Consider the following 26990-nt stretch of genomic DNA (forward strand, 5'->3'; position numbering starts at 1 on the left):
GGTTATACAGATTAGCCTGACTGGCCTGCAATGATGATTTCCTGCTGATAAAACACTGATTGTATTGATATTACAGCAAGCTGTTGAGCAATTGACATATCCCTGGAATCAGGGTCTCTGCCCCTACGTTTTGCTGATCTCGGATTAAAAGGCAAATATTTAATGACTCATTCCCTTTAGTGGACAACCCATTCTTAATCAGTTCAGGACCCCAATTCACATAAAAATAAGGATAAGGGATACTTGCATCGTCACAGAGATGTCAGCGCCTCTGTTCCCAGAGGGTGACTTTGTCACATGCCCGCTACAGCCAATGAGTGGCCGCTGTTTGGATGAAGCTTGTAACCCAACAATGTCATGTCAACCTTTGGGAACAACAGCGCCAACATCACTGGCATTGGAGGCAAGTATCCATTGTTTATTACTTTAATTGGGGTCTTGAATTGATTAAGCTCACGATCACTTTAAAGGGAATCGGTCATGTTGAAAATGGTATGTGATCTGCAGGCGGGATGGCATAGAGCAGGAGGAGCTGAGCAGATTGATGTGCATTTTTATAGGAAAAGTCTCAGTAAACCTGTCATTTTAGTCACTGAAATCCCTGGTGTTTGTATGTATGAGTCCAGTAGGTGGTCCTACTCAGTGATTGATAGCTATTTCATCATGCGCAATCACTGGATAGGACCGCCCACTGGACGTGTGTGTGTGTGTGTGTGTGTGTGTGCACGCGCGCATGCATATGCGTGTATATATACACTCACTGGCCACTTTATTAGGTACACCTGTCCAACTGTGTGTAAGACTTAATTTCTAATCAGCCAATCACATGGCGGCAACTCAGTGCATTTAGGCATGTAGACATGGTCAAGACAATCTCCTGCAGTTCAAACCGAGCATCAGTATGGGGAAGAAAGGTGATTTGAGTGCCTTTGAACGTGGCATGATTGTTGGTGCCAGAAGGGCTGGTCTGAGAATTTCAGAAACTGCTGATCTACTGGGATTTTCACGCACAACCATCTCTAGGGTTTACAGAGAATGGTCCGAAAAAGAAAAAAAATCCAGTGAGCGGCAGTTCTGTGGCCGGAAATGCCATGTTGATGCCAGAGGTCAGAGGAGAATGGGCAGACTGGTTCGAGCTGATAGAAAGGCAACAGTGACTCAAATTGCCACCCGTTACAACCAAGGTAGGCAGAAGAGCGTCTCTGAACGCACAGTGCGTCGAACTTTGAGGCAGATGGGCTACAGCAGCAGAAGACCACACTGGGTACCACTCCTCTCAGCTAAGAACAGGAAACTGAGGCTACAATTTGCACAAGCTCATCGAAATTGGACAGTAGAAGATTGGAAAAACGTTGCCTGGTCTGATGAGTCTCGATTTCTGCTGCGACATTCGGATGGTAGGGTCAGAATTTGGCGTAAACAACATGAAAGCATGGATCCATCCTGCCTTGTATCAACGGTTCAGGCTGGTGGTGGTGGTGTCATGGTGTGGGGAATTTTTTCTGGGCACTCTTTGGGCCCCTTGGTACCAATTGAGCATCGTTGCAACGCCACAGCCTACCTGAGTATTGTTGCTGACCATGTCCATCCCTTTATGACCACAATGTACCCAACATCTGATGGCTACTTTCAGCAGGATAATGCGCCATGTCATAAAGCTCGAATCATCTCAGATTGGTTTCTTGAACATGACAATGAGTTTACTGTACTCAAATGGCCTCCTCAGTCACCAGATCTCAATCCAATAGAGCATCTTTGGGATGTGGTGGAACGGGAGATTCGCATCAGGGATGTGCAGCCGACAAATCTGCGCCAACTGTGTGATGCCATCATGTCAATATGGTCCAAAATCTCTGAGGAATGCTTCTAGCACCTTGTTGAATCTCTGCCACGAAGAATTGAGGCAGTTCTGAAGGCAAAAGGGGGTCCAACCCCTTACTAGCATGGTGTACCTAATAAAGTGGCCAGTGAGTGTACATACAGTGGGGAAAATAAGTATTTGGTACACTGCCGATTCAGCAGGCTATTAAACTGGTTGCAGTGTGTTGTCAGTGAGGCATTGTGCATCACTAACATGTTTTTGTCAAAGAAAAGCTCCAAGTATTAGGTTTAAAAAAAACACTTTATATCTTTAAAGGATTCCCTCACATACGTTTTCTTTCAGTCATATGGGCGGTGACTTTATATTTTCAGTATATCAGTCAGTGAACGTTTGAAATTAAGCACAACCACAGCTTTGCATTTGATTGCCGTGACTGGCCCGAAGTCACTTCCCTTGGGGACACCTTTCAGTCAGGTGGCATTCCTGACGCCCTTCGTCAAGATGAGGAACAGCACTGCAGGCAAGGTCGTCTAAGTAAGAGTAGGGCCGGCCTACCTTGCAGTCTATTGTCTCAGAATTCAAGGGATAAATGGCTCATATATGACCCGGGACACAACACCTCCAAAAGACAATGGTACGTCATGTACACTTCGAACCTGGCTCTGACCCTTCCTGAGTCTTTGTGCTTCCCTCAGATATGGACTTGGACCCCTTCTTTGGGTCTCCCAGAAAGGTGACCTCAGGCTCCCTTGGTTGCCCAGGGCTTTATAGCCAAGTATCTTTCCACAAGGCTCACAAAGTCCTCTGCATTTTGGGGATCTCCTTGGGCAACCCAGCTTTGTTCGGATTTTGGTAGCGAGTAGCTAAATCGGTCCACTGCCACTCTTTGCTCAGTATGTGCTGGAGAGCCAGTCTCAGTCTGCAGCCATTTTTCACCAGGTGTAACAAGTTGAACATGTGGGACCAAGGAGATTTGTCCCAATTAATAGTGTCACATGTGTGAACTGCTCCATAGTTTATAATCGTTACGTGTTCCATAAGTGTAAAACAAGCCTAGAACACGTGTTAGGGCTGGCGGAACGCACCAAATAATAAAATAATAGTAAGGTGCGTTCACAGCCCGGGGTCCACCGTGCAGGGGTGGTAAACTGCTGCTTAGAAATGGCAGAAGTATAAAGCGGTATATAAAAGTTCACACGTGGGTTTACGTCACCCAGTGTGAACAGAAGCGAACTCTGTTATCTCACAGAGCCGCACTACCGCAGAACATAAATGCCGGAGCCTGTTTAGCTCACAGAGCTTGGCAACAGAGCGCACAGAATGCGGTCACAGAACTCTGCCCCAAGGACACGGGGTCAGAGTCCCTCTAGATCTTCTGAGTGCGCGGCGTTGCACCTGTGGACGCCACTGTAGACGCTGATTATGGTGGAGTGTTGAGCATGTGCACCGTGGCGTGCAGAGCCACCAGTGGACACTGGCGCCATCTCAGACTCTGCCTCTACCTACACCTAAGCCTGGGTGCTTAACAGGCTAGGCTGCACAACACATGCGTACCAAGGGTAGGGGTTTCTTAATGAGTCATTCACCAGAGACATTCATACATGCATACAACACTCACTACTCATAGTCTGGAAATGCAGTCTATACTAGCACATGGCTGAGCGGCCATGCAAACCTTTTATAGCAGCGTCCTTCTGGGACCTTCCTGATGGTCCAATCAGAGCTGGAGAAGGACCTGAGTATGGGACCTCCGATCTCCAATGAGAGATCGTCCCACGGGCATGCTCAGTGGACCGAAAAGAGGACTTAGTCCCTCGAGTAGCTTGCTGCTGACCAGCATGTGTTGCTATAGCTGGACCAGAGGTGGCAGCAGTAACCAAACCCACAGAGCTGGTCTGAGCAGAGCGCCGGGATCGACGAGTCTGCTGAGCAGCCTCCTCTGCTGCTGAAAAGGAATGGGAGACCGCCGGAAGCAAGGCTCGGGATTCCCGCTGTGCAGCGACAGGAACCCAAATCCTAGCAACACGTTTGTGAAAAAATGGACATCTGAGTGAGGCCTAAATGTGACCCTAGCAGAGGTTAAAAAAACCTTCTAACCAGAGAGCATTTGTGATGTATTTTACTGAATGCTGTGGATTTTCCTCTTCTACGTCTATTTTTTCTGTTTTCTATACTTAGGCAAGACACCTTTATATCTGTGACTTCCACAAGAACCTAATTCAGAGTGTGAGAAACCGACGGAAAAGAAAAGGTAGTGACGATGATGATGCAGATTCTCCGGCTCACGACGCCGATACCCCAGAGGTAAATGTTCTGATGAACATGTTTTTATTAAGGTACCAGTTGCCGTTAAACTTTATTAGCTATCAGTCTGTTGTTCCTTAAGAGTTTCAGTTGAATGTATAGTGTCACTTCTCTTTAGCTGTTTGTAGAGTAAGATTTAATGACACTGCCCCATGGCCTTCATTTTTTCGTCTGTGAAGGATGCCCTTTATCTGTCTTTACTTTAAAACTCTGGGACTAGGATGAAAATGTCTTTCTTGTAAAGAAAGACTTATAAAGACGGTGTTTGAAGTGTGACTTCTGAGGCACTGCCTGTAGAAAGGAGTCTGGAGAAGACCTTTTATGTGTGAATATACGTAACGTTAGTACCAAGTCAGCAGCCGGTTTCAGTTTTACTAATAATACAACTGAGAAACAAAACTATCGTCTCTAAATGATAGAAATCAAATCGATTTTTCAATATTGTGATTGGATACGGTGGATAATTCATCACTTCACCCATCGATAGATGAAAAAGCCTCCTTAGAGACTGCCATCATTTCCTGTGTTCGAAGAAGTGTTTCATGGCAGTGTTATCCACCCCGGTACCTGTTCAGAAATAATCTTGGGGTAATGAAGGAAACAATTATTTGATCCCTTGCTGATTTTGTAAGTTTTGCCCACTGACAAAGACATGAACAGTCTATAATTATAAGGATAGCTTAATTGTAACATTGAGAGAGAGAATATCAAAAATAAAACCCAGAAAATCACATTGTATAAATTATATAAATGTATTTGCATTTTGCAGTGAGAAATAAGTATTTGATCCCTCTGGCAAACAAGACTTAATACTTGGTAGCAAAACCCTTGTTGGCAAGCACAGCAGTCAGATGTTTTTTGTAGTTGATGATGAGTTACAAAATCAGCAAGGGATCAAATACTTATTTCCCCACTGTAAATTGTTTCAGAATAGGAGAAAAGCCTTTGTTTATGTGGTCCGATTTATGTTCAGAAGAAACCAGAATAAGGAACATACATCTCAGTAGATGTTTGTTTTTTTTTTTACTTGTTGATGATTTTTTTACATTTTTATGGAAAGCTTGTGAAAAAATCAGGGAAAGCCAACATTTTTACTGACCTATTGAAAAACCGTAATATAGCATTACAATTCTTATGACCATGAGCTCATAATCCTGATATCTTTTAGTCAAATTAATCTGTACAAGTTTCTCCAGCTTCAAAGATATCACCGACACTTCACATTTTTTTTTATAACCAACAGTTAAAAAATGTCTTTTACAGACTGCTGAAGAATTTCTGGGTGGTTGGCAGCTTTCCCTTACGGATGTAGAAAAGTAAATTTCTACTAAGGCCACGTGCACACATTGATTCTTGAGTTTTGTATCTCAGTATGTGTAAGCCAGAATCAGGAGTGGGTGAAAAATACAGATGTGGTGACCTGTTTCTATTATTTTTCCTTTGATTGTTCCACTCCTGGTTTTGGCTTACAGATACTGATGTGAAATACTGACCAAATACTGAAAGTGTGAACATGGTCTAAGCAAGTAATTAGTAGGTGATGAAGATGGAAGAATGGGTGCCTTAGCTGAAATATAGATAGCTGAAAAGCTGTTGCTTTATATTTATACTGACGACTGACCAGAGGATTCGGGATCCTGAAAAACACCACGCCAGTGACTGACAGCTACTATGTGTTATGTACAGTGGGTACGGAAAGTATTCAGACCTCTTTAATTTTTTCACTCTTTGTCTCATTGCAGCCATTTAGTAACTTCAAAAAAGTTCATTTTTGTTCCCATTAATGTACACTCTGCACCCCATCTTGACTGAAAAAAAAACAAGAAATGTAGACATTTTTGCAAATTTATAAAAAAGAAATACTGAATATTTAAGTCACATGCTATCCATTTCCTTGAGATCCTCCTTGATATGGTTCTGCTCCTTCACTGGAGTCCAGCCGTGTTTAACTCCTTAAGCCCCAAGGGTGGTTTGCACGTTCATGACCGGGCCAATTTTTACAATTCTGACCACTGTCCTTTTATGAGGTAATAACTCTGAAACACTTCCATGGATCCCGGTGATTCTGACACTGTTTTCTCGTGACATATTGTACTTTATTTTAGTTGTAAAATTTCATTTAAATAACTTGCGTTTATTTGTGAAAAAAACGGAAAGTTGGCGAAAATTTTGGAAATTTTGCAATTTTCCAACATTGAATTTTTATGTCCTTCAATCACAGAGATACGGCACACAAAAAACTTAATAAATAACATTTCCCACATGTTTACTTTACATCAGCACAATTTTGGAACCAACATTTTTGTTTGTTAGGAAGTTATAAGGGTTAAAAATTGACCAGCGATTTCTCATTTTTGCAGCACCATTTTATTTTTAGGGACCACATCACATTTGAAGCGACTTTGAGGGGTCTATATGATAGAAAATACCCAAAAGTGACACCATTCTAAAAACTACACCCCTTAAGGTGCTCAAAACCACATTCAAGAAGTTTATTAACCCTTTAGGTGCGTCACAGGAATTTTTTGAATATTTAAAAAAAAAAAAATGAACATTTAACTTTTTTTTCACAAAAAAAATAATTCAGGTTCAATTTTTTTTATTTTACCAAGGGTAACAGGAGAAATTGGACTGCAAAATTTATTGTGCAATTTGTCCTGAGTACGCTGATACCTGATATGTGGGGGGGAAACCACTGTTTCGGCGCATGGCTGAGCTCAGAAGGGAAGGAGCGCCGTTTGACTTTTTCAATCCAAAATTGGCTGGAATACAGATCGGACGCCATGTCACGTTTGGAGAGCCCCTGATGTACCTAAACAGTGGAAACCCCCCCCCCCAAGTGACCCCATTTTGGAAACTAGACCCCTCAAGGAACTTATCTAGATATGTGGTGAGAACTTTGAACCCATAAGGGCTTCACAGAAGTTTATAACATACAGCAGTACAATTAAAAAATATTTTTTCCACAAAAATGGTCTTTTCACCCCCAATTTTTATTTTCTCAAGGGTATTAGGACCCTAAAAGTTATTGTGCAATTTGTCCTGAGTACGCTGATACCCCACATGTGGGGGTAAACCACTATTTGGGCGCATGGCAGAGCTCGGAAGGGAAGTGGCGTCATTTGACGTTTTTGGCTGGAATTGAGATCGGACACCATGTCACGTTTGGAGAGCCCCTGATGTACCAAAACAGTGGAAACCCCCCACAAATGACACCATTTTGGAAACTAGACCCCCCAAGGAACTTATCTAGATGTGTGGTGAGCACTTTGACCCCTCCAGTGCTTCACAGAAGTTTATAACGCCCGGGCGTGAAAATAAAAAAATCGTATTTTTTCCACAAACATGATCTTTTAGTCACCAATTTTTTTATTTTCCCAAGGGTCCCAGGAGAAATTGGACCTCAAAAGTTGTCGTTCAATTTGTCCTGAGTACGCTGATACCCCATATGTGGGAGAAAACTACTGTATGGGCACACGTCAGGTCTCAGAAGGGAAGTAGTGACATTTTGGAATGCAGACTTTGATGGAATGGTTTGCGGGTGTCATGTGCGTTTGGAGAGCCCCTGATGTACCTAAACTATTGAAACTCCCCACAAGTGACCCCATTTTGGAAGCTAGACCCCCCACGGAACTTATCTAGATGTGTGGTGAGCACTTTGAACCCCCAAGTACTTCACAGAAGTTTATATGCCCGGGTGTGAAAATAAAAAAATCATTTTTTTCCACAAAAATGATATTTTTGCCCCCAATTTTTTATTTTCCTAAGGGTAACGGGAAATAGGATCCCAAAAGTTGTTTTGAGTACGCTGATACCCTATATGTGGGGGTAAAACACTGTTTGGGTGCATGGCAGAGCATGGAAGGGAAGGACCACCATTTGACTTTTTCAACTCAGAATTAGCTGGAATTGAGATCAGACGCCATGTTGCATTTGGAGAGCACCTGATGTGCCCAAACAGTGGAAACCCCCAATTCTAACTCCAACCCTAACCCCAACACACCCCTAACCCTAATATCAGCCCTAACCCTAACCCCAACACACCCCTAACCCTAATCTCAGCCCTATCCCTGGCCCTAACCCTAGCCCTAACCCTAATGGGAAAATGGAAATAAATACATTTTCTTTTAATTTTATTATTTTTCCCTAACTAAGGGAGTGATAACGGGGGGGTTTGATTTACTATTTATGGCGGGTTTTTATGTTTGGCAGCTGTCACACACTAAAAGACGCTTTTTATTGTAAAAATAGTTTTTGCATCACCACATATTGAGAGCTATAATTTTTCCGTATTTTGACCCACAGAGTCACGTGAGGTCTTATTTTTTGTGGGACGAGTTGACGTTTTTATTGGTACCATTTTCGGGCACGTGACATTTTTTGATCGTTTTTTATTCCGATTTTTGGGACGCAGAATGAACAAAAAACAGCGTTTCATGAATTTCTTTTGGGGGGGTGCGTTTACACCGTTCCGCGTGGGATAAAATTGATAAAGCCCTTTTATTCTTCGGGTCAGTACGGTTACAGCGATACCTCATTTAGGTCGTTTTTTTATGTTTTGTCGGTTTTATTATATAAAAAATAATTATTTTTGCATCACTTTATTCTGCGAGCTATAACTTTTTTATTTTTTCGCTGATGATGCTGTATGGAGGCTCGTTTTTTGCGGGACAAGATGACGTTTTCAGCGGTACCATGGATATTTATATGCGTCTTTTTGATCGCGCGTTATTGCACTTTTTGTTCGGCGGTATGATAATAAATCATTATTTTTTGCTTCGTTTTTTATTTTTATTTTTTAAGGGGTTCGCTAAAGGGGTTAACTAATGGGACAGTTTTATAGGGCAGGTCGTTACGGACACGGCAATACCAAATACATATACTTTTATTTTTTTTATTTCCAAAAAATGAATTTATTGGGGGAATATTTTTTTTTTTTTTCTAATTTATTTAGCGATTTTTTTTTTTTTTTTTAATTATTTTAACACTTTTTTAACTTTATTACATTGTCCCAGGTGGGACATCACTGTCCTGTGACAGATCGCTGATCGCTGTGATAATCAGCTGACACCCGGCCGCGATCAGCGGCACTCACCACGTGAATTCTCGTCCCTGGGAATTAAGTACCAGGGCACATGGACGGGATAGTACGTCATATGGGATTAAGGGGTTAATTAAACTGACTAGACTTGATTTGTAAAGGCACACACCAGTCTATTTAGGACCTCACAGCTCAGTGGCCTCCATGATCCTTAAATGGAAGAAGTTTGAGACCACCAGAAGTCTTCCTAGACCTGGCCATCCAGCCAAAGTGAGCAATCGTGGAAGAAGAGCCTTGGTGAGAGAGGTAAAGAAGAACCCCAAGATCACTGTGGCTGAGCTTCACAGATGCCTTTATGGCAGAGTGGCCCGACGGAAGCCTCTCCTCAGTGCAAGACATATGAAAGGCCACATAAAGTTTACTTAAAAAAAAAACACATGAAAGACTCCCAGACTATGAGAAATAAGATTCTCTCGTCTTATGAGATGAAGATAGAATTATTACCAAAAAGTTCTAAGTGGTGTGTGTGGAGAAACACTGCTCATCACCTGCCCAATACAATCCCAACAGTGAAACATGGTGGTGGCAGCATCATGCTATGGGGGTGTTTTTCAGCTGCAGGGACAGGACGACTGGTTGCAATTGAAGGAAACATGAATGCAGCCAAGTACAGAGATATCCTGGATAAAAACCTCTTCCAGAGTGCTCTTGACCTCAGACTTGGACGAAGGTTCACCTTCCAACAAGACAATGACCCTAAGCACACAGTCCAGCCAGAGCCCTGATCTAAACCCAATTGAGCATCTCTGGAGAGACCTGAAAATGGCTGTCCACCAACGTTCACCATCCAACCTGACGGAACTAGAGAGAATCTGCAAGGAGCAATGACAGAGGATCTCCAAATCCAGGTGTGAAAAACTTGTGGCATCATTCCCATGGAGACTCATGGCTGTACTAGCTCAAAAGGATGCTTCTACTCAATACCGAGCAAAGGGTCTGAATACTTATGACCATGTGATATTTCAGTTTTTCTTTTTTTAATAAATTTGCAAAAATTTCTACATTTATGTTTTTTTCAGTCAAGATGGGGCGCAGAGTATACATCAATGAGAAAAAAATTAACGTTTTTAAATTTACAAAATGGCTGCAATGAAACAAAGAGTGAAAATTTAAAGGGGTCTGAATACTTTCCGTACCCACTGTAATGTCATAATATCTCAGCATACGGGGTAGATTTCCAAAACTGTCTAAAAAGACACTCTTTTTGCAAGTAGCAACAAATCACAGCACAGTTTTTTTTTTATTTTTCAAAAGCAGAATACAAAATTAAAACTGTTGTTATGGACAATAAAGTCTATGTTTCTTGTTTTGTTTTTTTTTGGCTGGGGATATGTGTGGGGGTTGTGTGATGTCATAAAATACCAAACACTCAAACACTCCATACCTTAAAAAGTGAAAGTGTTGTGTGTTTTAACTTTAAAGACCTCTTTTAGTTTGAAGAGCTGCCCTGTTAATGGCTCGCAACTTCAGGGAGCCTTTTGTTGGCATCACCCATTTACATGTCTTTTCCTCACTCATAATATATAAGCAATGGTAACCAAAATGAATTGGCACCCTGCCTCCTGCAGTCCTACATGACGCAAAGATAGCTTTGATTACAGATAATGTGGTAGATGCTCTAAGTAGTCCTATATAGGGCTAGTAGTACCACCATGGAGTACCATATACAGTGGGGAAAATAAGTTTTTGATAGGCTAGTTTCACATTTGCGTCTTTGTGCGCAGCACATCGTGCGCAAGTAGAAATGCGTTTTTGCATGCGTTTGCGTTTTTTATGCGCATGCGTTTCCTAGGTGTCACATTTCACAGGAGGAAAAACCTTGAAAAATCCTTGAAACACATTCCACCAATGGGACAACAGTGGGCGTGTGTCATGGGAAGGGGGTGGTTTAGACCAGTGTCTAGACATGTTTACTCTTAAAGCGCATGCGTAGGCAAATGCAGGCGTACACATGTCCTCCCTCCCCTAGCATTCCTCCACGTCCTGCATGTCCACACATTTGATGGAAATTATGTGAAATAAAGACTCACAGTTTTTCAACTACATTGGTGAGTGCTGCATATTTCTTCTTTTTTTGCTGTACACATGTCCATACGCACGCCTGCGTTCCCATAGACTGTAATGCGTTGTTTTGACACATTTCGTGCGCAAGCGTACGCATGCGTTTTTTGACGACTTTGAACAGACCCAAAAATGCCACATGTTGCGTCCGGCGCGCCTAGAGGCACACCTGGAAAAAAACGCATGCGCACGCACGAAAATGCAGACGAACGCATGCAAACGCGAGACCATGCGTACGCCATATTAAACATAGGTACGCATGCGCACGGATGTGCTGCGCACAAAACCGCTAATGTGAAACCAGCCTTAGACTGACGATTTTGAGAGTTTTCCCACCTACCAAGAATGGAGAGGTATGTAATTTTTCTTGTAGGTACACTTCAACTGTGAGACACAGAATCTAAAAATAAAAACCAGAAAATCACATTGTATAATTTTTAAATAATAAAATTGCATTTAATTGCATGAAATAAGTATTTCATCACCTGCCAACCAGCAAGAATTCTGGCTCTCACAGAACTGTTAGTTTTTTGTTAGGAAGCCATCCTACTCTGCACTCATTACCTGTATTAATCGCACCTGTTTGAACTCGTTACTTGTATGAAACACCTGTCCACACAATCAGTTACACTCCAACCTCTCCACCATAGCCAAGACCAAAGAGCTGTCTAGGGACACAAGGGACAAAATTGTAGACCTGAACAAGGCTGGGATGGGCTACAGGACAATAGGCAAGCAACCTGCTGAGAAGGCAACAACTGTTGGCACAATTATTAAATTATTAGAAAATGGAAGAAACCGTATATGACTGTCAATCTTCCTTTGTCTGGGGCTCCATGCAAGATCTCTCCTTGTGGGGTAAGGATGATTCTGAGAACGGTTAGGAATTAGTCCAGAACTACACGAGAGGACCGGGTCAATGGCCTGAAGAGAGCTGGGACCACAGTCTCAAACATTGCAGTTAGTAGCACGCAACACCATTAAAATCCTGCAGGGCACAGAGGTAACCCCTGCTCACACCAGCACATGTCCAGGACGGTTTGAAGTTCACCATTGACCATCTGGATGATCCAGAGGAGACATGGGAGTAGGTCATGTGATCAGAAGAGACCGAAGTAGAACATTTGCTATCAGCTCCACTTGCCATATTTGGAGGAAGAAGAAGGATGAGCACAACCCCAAGAACACTGTCCCAACCATGAAGCATGGACTTGGAATCATCATACTTTGGGGGAGCTTTTCTGCAAGGAGACATGACAACCTACGATAAAATTACAGACCTCTCCATTCTTTGTAGATGGAAAAACTTGCAAAATAGTCAGCGTGTCAAATTCTTATTTTCCTCACTGTAGTGGCAGAAACCAGTTCTGCACAGGCATTTTGCAGACGTATATGTGTGTACAATGCAGGTAAAACCCAGTGTCTAATCAGTAATGTTTTCTTTAATCATAGTTGTGCATTTGGTCCGGTCCAGACTGTCATGACAACTTTCTTTTCAGCAACTCCTCTCTGCAGAATGTTACATACAGACATCCCTGTTCAGTCTCCTTTCCAGCAAAACTGCACCAATCCACACAGCATCAACCATCCTTAGGATAAGCCATCAATATCAGTTCATGGGGTTGCGACACCTGTAACTTCGTCAATCAGCTGTTCCAGGTACCAGCGGAGGCCGAATGTGCTCAGTTGTGGAGTGGAACTACACAGCTCCGTGAACTCTATAGTGGCCGCAGCGGGGTATTGCAGCTCCACGCCTGTTTATTTGAATAGGGCTGGATCTGCAGTACCCTCCTGCAGCTACCATACAGTTCATGGAGCTGTGCTCTTCTGCTCCTCAACTAATCACTTCCTGCCGGCACGGAAGACCTGATCGCTGGGGTTGCTAGGTTTTGCACCCCCACCAATCTGATATTGATGACCTTTCCTAAGTATAAGCCATCATAAAAATCCTGGACAACCCCTCTGACAGTGTTTGTCCATAAGCTCCGTTCACGGTGGCTCAGTGGATAGCACTGCAGCCTTGCAGCACTGGAGTCCTGGGTTCGAATCCCACCAAGGACAACATCTGCAAGGAGTTTATATGTTCTCCCTGTGTTTGCATGAGTTTCCTCCCACATTCCATAGACATACTGATAGGGAATTTAGATTGTGAGCCCCATCGGGGACAGCGATGATAATGTGTGCAAACTGTAAAGTGCTGCGGAATATATTAGCTCTATGTAAAAATAAAGATTATTATTTATAATTATTATTCACCATGAGTTTCCAGCCATAAGAAGTTGATGGCTGGGTGCGTCCACACAGATCATTTTTTATTTTCTAGAAATTCATCTCCGTGTGTAACGTAAAGATTTTGCTACAGATTTCTGATGGCTTTATGCAGGATGAAATCTGTTGAAAATCTGTAATGGAAGTTGACTTGCTGGGGATATTAACATGTGAAATATAAATAAATTTTTTTGCTAAAGAATTCTGCAGCGTGTGGCTAAGATTTGCTTAACATCACATGGCTAATCTGCAGCATTTCTATCCATGTCGATGTACCCTAAAGCTGTATATTAAGAAAAAACGAAATATTGTGCTGAAAGACTAATAAATCAAACGACTTTTATACAAGTGTCTAGGGTAAAGGAAACACATTTCCTGTGCACTGTTCTGAAGGCCACTTCCAGCATTAGCTTTCAGGATAACATAAGTGATATAAAAACAATCTTTGCAGTAACCTTGGTTTTTCTGATGTCTTTCTGATTTTCCTTTTTGCCTCCCTCTCCTAGGTGGACCTTTTCCAGTTGCAAGTTAACACCCTGAGAAGGTATAAGAGGCACTTCAAACTGCAAGCAAGGCCTGGTTTAAATAAAGCACAGCTCGTTGAGGTAAGAAGTCGAGTTATTGTCGAAACCAGAGAATTAATTCCCATAATGGGTCTAGATTTATGTAGCATGCCACGATGTACCATATTGTATGAACTCTGACTTGTGACATGCATAATCGTTACTCATACGGTGAAGGGTGTATGGATCAGGCTCAGGAGCTGAGCCCACCCAAACACGGAGGTGCTGGCTGTGTTATACATACATGACACAACTCCTATGGAGCCAGCTTTTTCTGATTCCCCAACACTCCAAAGCGCAATTATCTGGTGCCGTCACTTTGTGCTTAACTCCTTTCTGACATATGACGTACTATCCCGTCCATGTGCCCTGGGACTTAATTCCCAAGGACGGGATAGTACGTCATAGCGATCAGCGGCGCTCATGGGGGGAGCGCCGCTGTTTGCGGCCGGATGTCAGCTGATTATCACAGCTGACACCCGGCGCTATGTGTTAGGGGCTGTCACGGACCGCCCCCGGCACATTAACCCCTGGCAAACTGCAATCAAACCTGATCGCAGTGTACCAGAGGATCAGGGAAGCATCGTTAGGGAGGGGGCTCCCTCCGTGCTTCCCTGCGACCCCCAGCGCAGCGCGATGTGCTGCGCTGCTCTGGGGGTCTCCTTCCCTGCAGGTCCCCAGATCCAGTATGGCCGCGGGGCCCTGCATGGAGGCGTCTTTCTCAGTGCCTGCAGAGAAAAAAGTGTAAAAATAATTTATAAAAAAAATCGCTAAATAAAAAAAAATTATTCCCTAATAAATTCATTTTTTGGAAATAAAAAAAAAAAAAAACAATAAAAGTGCATATATTTGGTATCGCCGCGTCCGTAACGACCTGCCCTATAAAATTGTCCCACTAGTTAACCCCTTTATGGAACCCCTTAAAAAATAAAAATAAAGAACAAAGCAAAAAATAATGTTTTATCATCATACCGCTGAACAAAAAGTGCAATAACGCGTAATCAAAAAGATGGATATTAATAACCATGGTACCGCTGAAAACGTCATCTTGTCCCGCAAAAGACGAGCCGCCACACAGCGTCATCAGCGAAAAAAAAAGTTATAGCTCGCAGAATAAAGCGATGCAAATATAATTATTTTTTTATATAAAATTGTTTTCATTGCATAAAAGCGCCAAAACATAAAAAAAGACATAAATGAGGTATCGCTGTAATCATACTGACCCGAAGAATAAAACCGCCTTATCAATTTTACCACACGCGGAACCGTGTAAACGCACCCCCCCAAAAGAAATTGATGAAATGCTGTTTTTTGTTCATTCTGCGTCCCAAAAATCAGAATAAAAAGCGATCAAAAAATGTCACGTGCCCGAAAATGGTACCAATAAAAACGTCAACTCGTCCCGCAAAAAATAAGACCTCACATGACTCGGTGGGTCAAAATATGGAAAAATTACAGCTTTCAAATGTGGTTATGCAAAAACTATTTTTGCAATAAAAAGCGTCTTTTAGCGTGTGACAGCTGCCAAACATAAAAACCTGCCATAAATAGTAAATCAAACCCCCTTTATCACCCCCTTAGTTAGGGAAAAATAATACAATTTTTAAAAAAATGTTTTTATTTCCATTTTCCCATTAGGGTTAGGGCTGAGATTAGGGTTAGGGGTGTGTTGGGATTAGGGTTGGAGTTAGAACTGGGGTGTTTCCACTGTTTAGGCACATCAGGGGCTCTCCAAACACAACATGGCGTCTGATCTCAATTCCAGCCAATACTGCATTGAAAAAGTTAAACGGTGCTCCTTCCCTTCCAAGCTCTGCCATGCGCCCAAACAGTGGTTTACCCCCACATATGGGGTATCAGCCTACTCAGGACAAATTGTGCAACAACTTTTGGGGTCCAATTTCTCCTGTTACCCTTGGGAAAATAAAAAATTGGGGGCAAAAAATAATTTTTGTGGAAAAAAAATGATTTTTTTATTTTCACGTCCGAGCGTTATAAACTTCTGTGAAGCACTTGGGGGTTCAAAGTGCTCACGACACATCTAGATAAGTTCCGTGGGGGGTCTAGTGTCCAAAATGGTGTCACTTGTGGGGAGTTTCAATAGTTTAGGTACATCAGGGGCTCTCCAAACGCACATGACACCCGCAGACCATTCCATCAACGTCTGCATTCCAAAACGTCACTGCTTCCCTTCCGAGCCCCGACGTGTGTCCATACAGTAGTTTTCTCCCACATATGGGGTGTCAGCGTACTCATGACAAATTGGACAACAACTTTTGGTGTCCAATTTATCCTGTTACCCTTGGGAAAATGAAAAAATTGGGGACTAATTGATCATGTTTGTGGGAAAAAATACGATTTTTTTATTTTCATGCCCGGGCATTATAAACTTCTGTGAAGCCCTTGGGGGTTCAAATTGCTCACCACACATCTGGATAAGTTCCTTAGGGGGTCTCGTTTCCAAAATGGGGTCATTTGTGGGGGGTTTCCACTGTTTAGGTACATTAGGGGCTCTCCAAAGGCAGCATGACACCCGCAGAACATTCCCTCAAAGTCTGTATTCCAAAACGTGACTACTTCCCTTCCGAGCCGCGACGTGTGTCCATACAGTAGTTTTCTCCCACATATGGGGTGTCAGCGTACTCAGGACAAGTTGGACAACAACTTTTGGGGTTCAATTTCTCCTGTTACCCTTGGGAAAATAAAAAAATTGGGGACTAATTGATCATGTTTGTGGAAACAATACAAATTTTTTATTTTCCCGCCCGAGCGTTATAAACTTCTGTGAAGCACTGGGGGGTTCAAAGTGCTCACCGCACATCTAGATAAGTTCATTGGGGGGTCTAGTTTTCAAAGTGGGGTCATTTGTGGGGGGTTTCCACTGTTTAGGTACATTAGGGGCTCTCCAAAGGCAACATGACACCCGCAGACCATTCCATAAAAGTCTGCATTCCAAAACGTCACTACTTCTCTTCCGAGCCCCGACGTGTACCCATACAGTAGTTTTCTCCTACATATGGGGTATCAGCATACTCAGGACAAATTGGACAACAACTTTTGGGGTCCAATTTCTCCTGGTACCCTTGGGAAAATTAAAAAAATGGTGACTAAAATATCATGTTTGTGGAAAAAATACGAATTTTTTATTTTCACGCCCGGGCGTTATAAACTTCTGTGAAGCACTGGGGGGTTCAAAGTGCTCACCACACATCTAGATTAGTTCCTTGGGGGGTCTAGTTTACAAAATGATGTCATTTGTGGGGGGTTTCCACTGTTTAAGTACATCAGGGGTTTTCCAATCGCGACATGGTGTCCGATCTCAATTCCAGCCAAAAACGTCAAATGGCGCTGCTTCCCTTCCGAGCTCTGCCATGCGCCCAAATAGTGGTTTACCCCCACATGTGGGGTATCAGCGTACTCAGGACAAATCGCACAATAACTTTTAGCGTCCTGTTACCCTTGGAAAAATAAGAATTATGGGTGAAAAGATCATTTTTGTGGAAAAAATATGATTTTTTAATTGTACCGCTGTACGTTATAAACTTCTGTAAAGCCCTTGTGGGTTCAAAGTTCTCACCACATATATAGATAAGTTCCTTGGGGGGTCTAGTTTCCAAAATGGGGTCACTTGTAGGGGGTTTCCACTGTTTAGGTACATCAGGGACTCTCCAAACGTGACATGGCGTCCGATCTGAATTCCAGCCAATTTTGCATTGAAAAAGTTAAACGGAGCTCCTTCCATTCTGAGCTCTGCCATGCGCCGAAACAGTCGTTCCCCCCACATATCAGGTATCAGCGTACTCAGGACAAATTGCACAATAACTTTTGCTGTCCAATTTCTCCTGTTACCCTTGGTAAAATAAAAAAAAATTGAACCTGAAGTATTTTTTTTGTGAAAAAAAGTTGGATGTTCATTTTTTTTTTAAATATTCAAAAAAATTCCTGTGACGCACCTAAAGGGTTAATAAACTTCTTGACTGTGGTTTTGAGCACCTTAAGGGGTGCAGTTTTTAGAATGGTGTCACTTTTGGGTATTTTCTATCATATAGACCCCTCAAAGTGGCTTCAAATGTGATGTGGTCCTAAAAATAAAATGGTGTTGTAAAAATGAGAAATCGCTGGTCAACTTTTAACCCTTATAACTTCCTAACAAAAAAAAATTTTGGTTCCAAAATTGTGCTGATGTAAAGTAAACATGTGGGAAATGTTAGTTATCAAGTTTTTTTGTGTGCCGTATCTCTGTGATTTAAGGGCATAAAAATTCAAAGTTGGAAAATTGCGAAATTTTCAAAATTTTCGCCAAATTTCCGTTTTTCTCACAAATAAACGCAAGTTATTTGAATGAAATTTTACCACTAACATGAAGTACAATATGTCACGAGAAAACATTGTCAGAATCACCGGGATCCATGGAAGCGTTCCAGAGTTATGACCTCATAAAGGTACAGTGGTCAGAATTGTAAAAATTGGCCCGGTCATGAACGTGCAAACCACCCTTGGGGGTGAAGGGGTTAAGAACATAAAAATTCAAAGTTGGAAAATTGCGAAATTTTCAAAATTTTTCGCCAAATTTCAGTTTTTTTTCCACAAGTAAACGCAAGTTATATGAATGAAATTTTACCACTAACATGAAGTACAATATGTCACAAGAAAACTGAGTCAGAATCACCGTGATCCATGGAAGCCTTCTAGAGTTATGGCCTCATAAAGGGACAGTGGTCAGAATTGTAAAAATTGGCCCGGTCATGAGCGTGCAAACCACCCTTGGGGGTAAAGGGGTTAAACTGGCTGGACTTAATAGGGAGTTGCCATTTCTACTAGATGCTACAGTATTGCAATATATTGTACAAGCTATCAAATGTTTTTAAAATCAATGCGAAAAAAAATCCCATTTCAAAATTAAACACTGGTATTACCAAAATCCCATCTATCAAGATATAAAGTTATTCTATAATGTAAATGCTGTAAAGAAGAAACAAATTGAAATGCCAGAATTGCTGTTTCTTGGTCAGCTCCTAAATAAATATATATATATATATATATATATATATATATATATATATATATATATATATATATATATATATATAATTTTTTTTTCAAGCACCAAAATGTAATTACAAACTATTCAAATTTGGTATTACTGTAATCATACTGGAAAATTATATATGCCGGTAGTACATTTTTACTACAAATTTTACACAGATAAAATTAAAATCTATAAAACGCTTGCAAAATTGCGTTTTATTATTTTACCCCTTTTGTAAATTTTTATTTTTCAATTCATAATATGGTAACATGTCTTTGTATGGTTATGTCAATGGAAAAAAAATTAAGACAAAAGTAAAAACGAAATAGCAAAACATAAAAATCACTGTCATGGGGTTAAATACATCCAGCTGTCACTTTTTCCTTCAGTACAAAGTCTTGATAAACCTATAATGCTAATGATTCTTGATTTTATCCTCCTTAGATCATTGGTGGTCATTTCCGAACGCTCCCAGTGAATGAAAAGGACACACTGACATATTTCATCTGCTCAGTCAAGAATGAAAAAAACAAATCGGATCACAAGTCTGACGGAAGTCTCCATTAGAGATAACACATTCATGTTTTATGGACATTTGCAGTTCAGGAGATCTATACAAGCCTTGGAAAAGAAGGACACTTGTAAATAAAGTTCAGTGGTCTTTTAGTGATGTCTGTGGAAACCATAATTGCTGTAACATCAGAGATTTGCCTCTGCTTCCCAATCCTAATCTGTAGGGATGTGTATTTTGTGCATGGCATTGACTAGTTAGATCTGACACTGCAATAATTTTGAATTCATGTTCTAAAACTTTTGCCCATATTCATGTTTGCTTTGTATTTAAGAAATTGTGTCTAGTGAATTAGAGACGTTGCTGCTTGACATATATTTAATGGGGTTTTATAGGGGTTTTTTTTTGTTTTATATGTGTTGCTAAAGTAGCAGATCACATAGTTGACAATGCACTTTGTGTTGTAATATAATCCCAAAGATTGGAGTAAGGTTCCCTATGAGAAGTATTAACTTCTCAGTAAGTATCTATGAACATATCCCTTTTTATATGGAAACACTATAAATGGACAGTGCCCCCACACCGCTCTGCAGACATCTAAAGTACTAGATTTGCTCTTTGAAAAAGACCTTTTACCACTTTACTGGCTACCCTGTCATAGAGGGACTGAAGAGCTGAATTTAACATCTTTTTTTTATTTCGCCGCTCCACGGTGGAGACATTGGCTTCTTAACTTTAAGGAGCCTCATATGCTAATTTCCCCTGTAACCAAGCAGAGATTCTACCTTGGGGGAGTTTACTTTTCCCCGTATAATATTTTCCAGTCATAAGAAGGCAGCATCAAACAGGCAGAAAATAAGCCAAACGCCCGCATAGGAGGTCAGAACCTGGTTACGTGATGACTAGCCTCATCACACTGAGGTCTTCTCACTCCTGGTTCCTACTGACCTTACAAGCACTGGGACAGGAGGAAAGGAGAGTTTGTCAGGTCATTGTATGATGAATCGCATAAGGGCGCTGGCAGAGGAGAGCCGGGCTGTAATAACATACCATGCTCTGGATCTGTCCAGGTACTGAGCATTATTCACTGATACCTGGGATAGATCCAGTGCATTTTATGTCCACCTATCCCAGCAGTGTAATGTCAGTATGCTCCGGGAGTACAGAGATCTTGGTGTGATAAGGTTAGACTCATCAGTCTTACCAGATCACAGTGAAAAATTCAGTTCTGACCTTTGGGACAATTGCTTTTTTCCTAATACTGCCTTCTTATGATTGGGCAACATTATACCAAAAACATAAATGCCCTCAGAGGAGAATCTTCTCCTTGGATGAAGGGGAAATTGGCATGTAAGCAGCTGTAGCGTTTTATTGAGCTCATCAGCCCCTTTATTGTGAGGTAGCCAGTTTAACATGCCAAAACTAGTTAAAGTTCTTCTATAAACAAAAGTGCCATCTTGATATTTCTTATTGTTCTGATGCATGTCAAATGAAGCAACGTTCCAAATTACCGTAAAGGGAACCTGTCCAAACAGTGGGCAGCATGTATCCTGGCCATGTATTTGGTAGGTTCCAATAGCTGGGAACAGATAGAAGGTACCGTAACTAGAATTGGAGCACACCGGCTTTGTTTATTATCTGGGGACAAAAAACCCTGAGTAATAGGTGTAGACACAAAACTATTTGATAGTTTGGAAAAAATTACTTCCTTTTTCAATTGGGACGCATTAAAACAGTATAAACATTGTCTGGAAGACAAATCGAGCCTGTATTTCTTTTATATAGAATAACTTTAAAGTTACCCTCCACCCAGGCTCTTGTCATGTGCAGTCAGTCCACCTGGTGCTCTTTGAAGGCATCTCACTGCCTCCTCTGCTGAGATCTACGATCCAGCTCATTCTCCAGGATGACTGATGCAGTGATAAGCCTGAGCCACGCTTTGATAACATGGGTAAGGCATTGAAAGTATGGCTCAGGCTTGGATGCAGGAGAAGCTGGACACTGGTCTCATCACACAATGAAAAGCGAAGGCACCAGGTTGGTATGGTTGTATGAATAATTTTCAGTGCAAGGGTGGAGGGCTGCTGTAAAATTTGTTTGTCACACAATTGTCTGCTTTCCTAATCTGCACTACAACAATATTGGATAAAATTGATTACAGTCACAGTTGTTTAATCTCCATTTCATAAGTTGTGATGTGGGGCAGTTAAATGGAACCTGTCAGCTGTTTTGGCCGCTGCCTCTGCCTTTCATGGTTTACCTACAGCATTCTATAATGCTGTAGATAAGCCCCCGATCCAACCTGCAAGATAAGAAAAATAAGTTTTATTATACTCACCCGGGGGGCAGTCTGGTCCGATGGGTGTCACAGGTCCGGGTCTGGCGCCTCCCATCTAATTGCAACGACGCCCTCCTGCTTGCTTCATAGCTCCCCGACCTCACGCTCCTTCACAGGCGTACTTCTCTGCCCTGTTGAGGGCAGAGTAGATTCTTTCTGTGAGCCGGTGCTGGGTCTCTCTGACCTTTACCGGCGCCTGCGCACTGCAGTACTTTGCTCTGTCCACAACAGGGCAGAGAAGTATGCCTGCACAGGAGCGCGATGCCGGGGAGCTATGAATCAAGCAGGAGGGCGGCCCCGGACCTGCGACACCCGTCGGACCGAACCGTCCCCCCCCCCCCACCCCCCTAAAGTGGGCTAGTAAAATAAAACTTATTTTTCTTAACTTGCACGGTGGATCGGGGGCTTAAGCCCTGAAAGGCGGTGGCTGCATTTTATAAGCGACCAAAACAGCTGACAGGTTCGCTTTATTTAAAGCCGGCTAAAGTGAGCACATACCCACACACTCTTTGGGATGAATTATTTGTAGCGAATCATTGCATTCGATGCATTACTAAGTACGAGATTACTTTAGGGTATGTGCACATAACGCATGGAATCCTGAAAACCTGCTGCAGCAAGGGAATATAACAAACAGCTAAGTAAAAACTACATTGCTGTACATATGTTCTGGTTTTTTTTTTTTTTTTTTAAAAACTTTGGCAGCACTGCCATCTGAATTAGGACATTGGTCCCGATTCATCAAGACCATTTTTTTTTGTGCCAGATGTGATGATGGGGGCAGAATGGAGTCCAAGGCTCCTGATTCATTAAAAGGCGAATTCCTCTATGAATTAGATGAGGGGGCAAAGTGGCGTGCACCTCCGTGTGCACATGTAAGTCTTACTCAGGTTGGGGACAGGAGTAAGCTTTGTTACGTAGTCAACCCAATCTGTCACCATGGATTTGACAAGCAGGGGTCGCAAAGCTGTGCCGTTGCCCCACTCGGCCTCTGCCCATTTTGGTGAAGCTGGGTAAAACTGGCTTGAGAATACCAAAAGACAAACTTGTATACACAATTCCGCATTGTGCAAAAATGTAACTTTTTAAACCTTTTTATGCCAGAGTTGTGGCATAAAAACTTTGATGAATCGGGGCCATTGTGTGCACATATGCTTTCTAAACATTTTTTTTTTTTTTTTTAACCCCACAATTCGATTTTAAAAAAGAAGTTGGGACAGAATATTGGACTACCGCCATTTCTTCGGTCATTTTATTACACGATATAACTGCACTTTCCTGTGAAAATAATCCTAAAATGTGTTTCTGTGATTCTGAATTCTTTTTAATTTATTTCTCTAGGAGAATACAGTTTGGGAAGTTTAGTGTTCACCAACACCTGCTACTGAGGAAACTAGACTTTTGCTGTCAAAGCTGCACTTTCTCATGTAGAGCAGATAGTTTTACTACCTTTAGGGCACAGTCAGCTGGCCATATAACATGGACAACCATCCCATCTCAAAGCTCAGCCTGGCTGGCAGCTCTCCTTCCCGAGCGTGACAGCTTGTATTTCTATGAAGTTGTTATGCTCGGGTCAGGAACGCCGACAAGATGTCCAAGCATTGTGATGGGATTGTTGTCCGCGTTATACGGTCGTCTGACTGCGCCCTTATTCCAAGACTCGGCAAGTCATTCCTGACTAAATGTGCTTTCAGTAGTTTAGAGTTACATTTCTTGTATAGTATGTATTAATGCTATTGGTTGCACAGACCCCATCTATCTTGGTATAGCCATTAGAAGTTGCACTTTCCTTTCCTGGGGTTTTTCGTCCTATAAATATTGTTGGCATGTACTAATTAATGTTAGTGACCTAAAATCTCTGGATCGTCATGAATGTATAATATTATGATGGCTTTAATAAAAATATAAAATACTGGCTCCCGATGAATATTTCACCGCTATGGTTGATGAGTGCATTGACATTTTTTTTAGTTCACTCTTTTCACACATTACTTTCCTGTCATGTTACTGTGATGCCATTGTGGAATTATGGGTACAACTTAACAGGAAAGAAAACAGTAATGCCTATATTATACTGACATCCTTGTTATTATTACTGTTTTCAACCCCTTACTGACCGGGCAAAATGTTTCAAATCTGACCAGTGTCACTTTATATGGTAATAACTCTGGAACACTTCAACAGATCTCATTGATTTTGAGAGTGTTTTTGTGACACATTGTCCATTATGTTAGTGGTAAATTTGTAAATATCTTCTGCATTTTTATTTTTTAAAATATCAGACATTTGTAAAAAAAAAAATGCAATTTTCAAACTCTGAATGATTATCCCTTTAGGGCTGGGGTCACACTTGCGAGAAACTCGCATGAGTCTCGCACCTCAATACCCGGCACTACCGCCAGCACTCAGCACCGGAGCACTCAGCTACATAGACATATATGCAACCGCACACTCCGGTCCCGAGTGTCAGCGGCAGTGTCGGGTATAGAGATACGAGACTCGTGTCATACCACACAAAGTAGTCATTAAATAACATTTACCTCATGTCTGCTTTACATCAGCACCATTTTTAAAATATCCTTTTATTTTTTAGGATGTTAGAAGGTTTAAAATTGAAGCAGCAATTCTTCATTTTTTTCAAGGAAATTTACAAACCTTTTGTGATTTTTTTTTTTTTTTTTTTTTTCATTGCATTTTTGAGTGCATTTTTTTACATGCGTTTTTATCTTCTTTGATGCAGTGGTGTTTTTATCTCATTGGTATGTCATGTTTTAAATAAATTTTATTTATTATTTATTGATAATGCCTGGTTTTGGTTTTGACAATTTACAGTGGGTACGGAAAGTATTCAGACCCCTTTAAATTTTTCACTCTGTTTCATTGCAGCCATTTGGTAAATTCAAAAAAGTTCTTTTTTTTTCTCATTAATGTACACTCTGCACCCCATCTTGACTGAAAAAAAGACAAATGTAGAAATTTTTGCAAATTTACTAAAAAAGAAAAACTGAAAAATCACATGGTCATAAAAATTCAGACCCTTTGCTCAGTATTGAGTAGAAGCACCCTTTTAAGCTAGTACAGCCATGAATCTTCTTGGAAATGATGCAACAAGTTTTTCACACCTGGATTTGGGGATCTGCCATTCTTCCTTGCAGATCCTCTCCAGTTCCATCAGGTCTGATGGTGAACATTGGTGGACAGCCATTTTCAGGTCTCTCCAGAGATGCTCAGTTGGATATAGGTCAGGGCTCTGGCTGGGCCAGTCAAGAATGGTCACAGAGTTGTTCTGAAGCCACTCCATTGTTATTTTAGCTGTGTGCTTCGGGTCATTGTCTTGTTGGAAGGTGAACCTTTGGCCAAGTCTGAGGTCCAGAGCACTCTGGAAGAGGTTTTCATCCAGGATATCTCTGTACTTGGCCGCATTCATGTTTCCTTCAATTGTAACCAGTTGTCCTGTCCCTGCAGCTGAAAAACACCTCCATAACATGATGCTGCCATCACCATGTTTCACTGGTGGGATTGTATTGGGCAGGTGATGAGCAGAGCCTGGTTTTCTCCACACATACCGCTTAGAATTATCACCAAAAAGTTCTATCTTCGTCTCATCAGACCAGAGAATCTTATTTCAAATAGTCTGGAAGTCCTTCATGTGTTTTTAAGCAAACTATGCGGGCTTTCAAATGTCTTGCACTGAGGAGAGGCTTCCATCAGGCCACTTTGCCATAAAGGCCCGACTGGTGGAGGGCTGCAGTGATAATTGACTTTGTGGAGCTTTCTCCCATCTCCTTAACCCCTTCACCCCCAAGGGTGGTTTGCACGATCATGACCGGGCCAATTTTTACAATTCTGACCACTGTACCTTTATGAGGTCATAACTCTGGAACGCTTCCATGGATCCCGGTGATTCTGACATTGTTTTCTCGTGACATATTGTACTTCATGTTGGGGTAAAATTTCATTCAAATAACTTGCGTTTATTTGTGAGAAAAACGGAAATTTGGCGAAAATTTTGAAAATTTCGCAATTTTCCAACTTTGAATTTTTTTGCCCTTAAATCACAGAGATACGGCACACAAAAAACTTGATAACTAACATTTCCCACATGTTTACTTTACATCAGCACAATTTTGTAACCAAAATTTTTTTCTGTTAGGAAGTTATAAGGGTTAAAAGTTAACCAGCGATTTCTCATTTTTACAACACCATTTTATTTTTAGGACCACATCACATTTGAAGCCACTTTGAGGGGTCTATATGATAGAAAATACCCAAAAGTGACACCATTCTAAAAACTGCACCCCTTAAGGTGCTCAAAACCACATTCAAGAAGTTTATTAACCCTTTAGGTGCGTCACAGGAATTTTTTTGAATATTTAAAAAAAAATGAACATCTAACTTTTTTTCATAAAAAAAATACTTCAGGTTCAATTTTTTTTATTTTACCAAGGGTAACAGGAGAAATTGAACTGCAAAAGTTATTGTGCAATTTGTCCTGAGTACGCAGATACCTGATATGTGGTGGGGAACGACTGTTTCGGCGCATGGCAGAGCTTAGAATGTAAGGAGCGCCGTTTGACTTTTTCAATGCAAAATTGGCTGGAATTCAGATTGGACGCCATGTCACGTTTGGAGAGTCCCTGATGTACCTAAACATTGGAAACCCCCTACAAGTGACCCCATTTTGGAAACTAGACCCCCCAAGGAACTTATCTAGATATGTGGTGAGAACTTTGAACCCACAAGGGCTTTACAGAAGTTTATAACGTACAGCGGTACAATTAAAAAATCATTTTTTCCACAAAAATGATCTTTTCACCCCAATTTTTATTTTCCCAAGGGTAACAGGACCCTAAAAGTTATTGTGCAATTTGTCCTGAGTACGCTGATACCCCACATGTGGGGGTAAACCACTATTTGGGCGCATGGCAGAGCTCGGAAGGGAAGCAGCGCCATTTGATGTTTTTGGCTGGAATTGAGATCGGACACCATGTCG

At 41.5% G+C, this 26990-nt stretch overlaps 1 protein-coding gene across 1 annotated transcript in view; it reads left to right on the top strand.

Annotated features, from left to right (window-relative positions):
* Window positions 1-23912, top strand: part of SAP30 (Sin3A associated protein 30) — a 41820-nt gene extending 17908 nt beyond the window's left edge. The window contains exons 2-4 of the mRNA XM_073577438.1: window positions 4001-4126; window positions 14063-14161; window positions 19593-23912. Of these exons, the coding sequence (XP_073433539.1) occupies window positions 4001-4126; window positions 14063-14161; window positions 19593-19715 (348 nt within the window). The 3' untranslated portion in view covers window positions 19716-23912. The remainder of the gene's footprint in view (window positions 1-4000; window positions 4127-14062; window positions 14162-19592) is intronic.
* Window positions 23913-26990: the final 3078 nt, after the last annotated feature.

The sequence above is a fragment of the Dendrobates tinctorius genome, unplaced genomic scaffold, assembly GCF_039654945.1.
Source record: "Dendrobates tinctorius isolate UK_male_01 unplaced genomic scaffold, ASM3965494v1 ptg000008l, whole genome shotgun sequence".
Taxonomy (NCBI): Eukaryota; Metazoa; Chordata; class Amphibia; order Anura; family Dendrobatidae; genus Dendrobates; species Dendrobates tinctorius.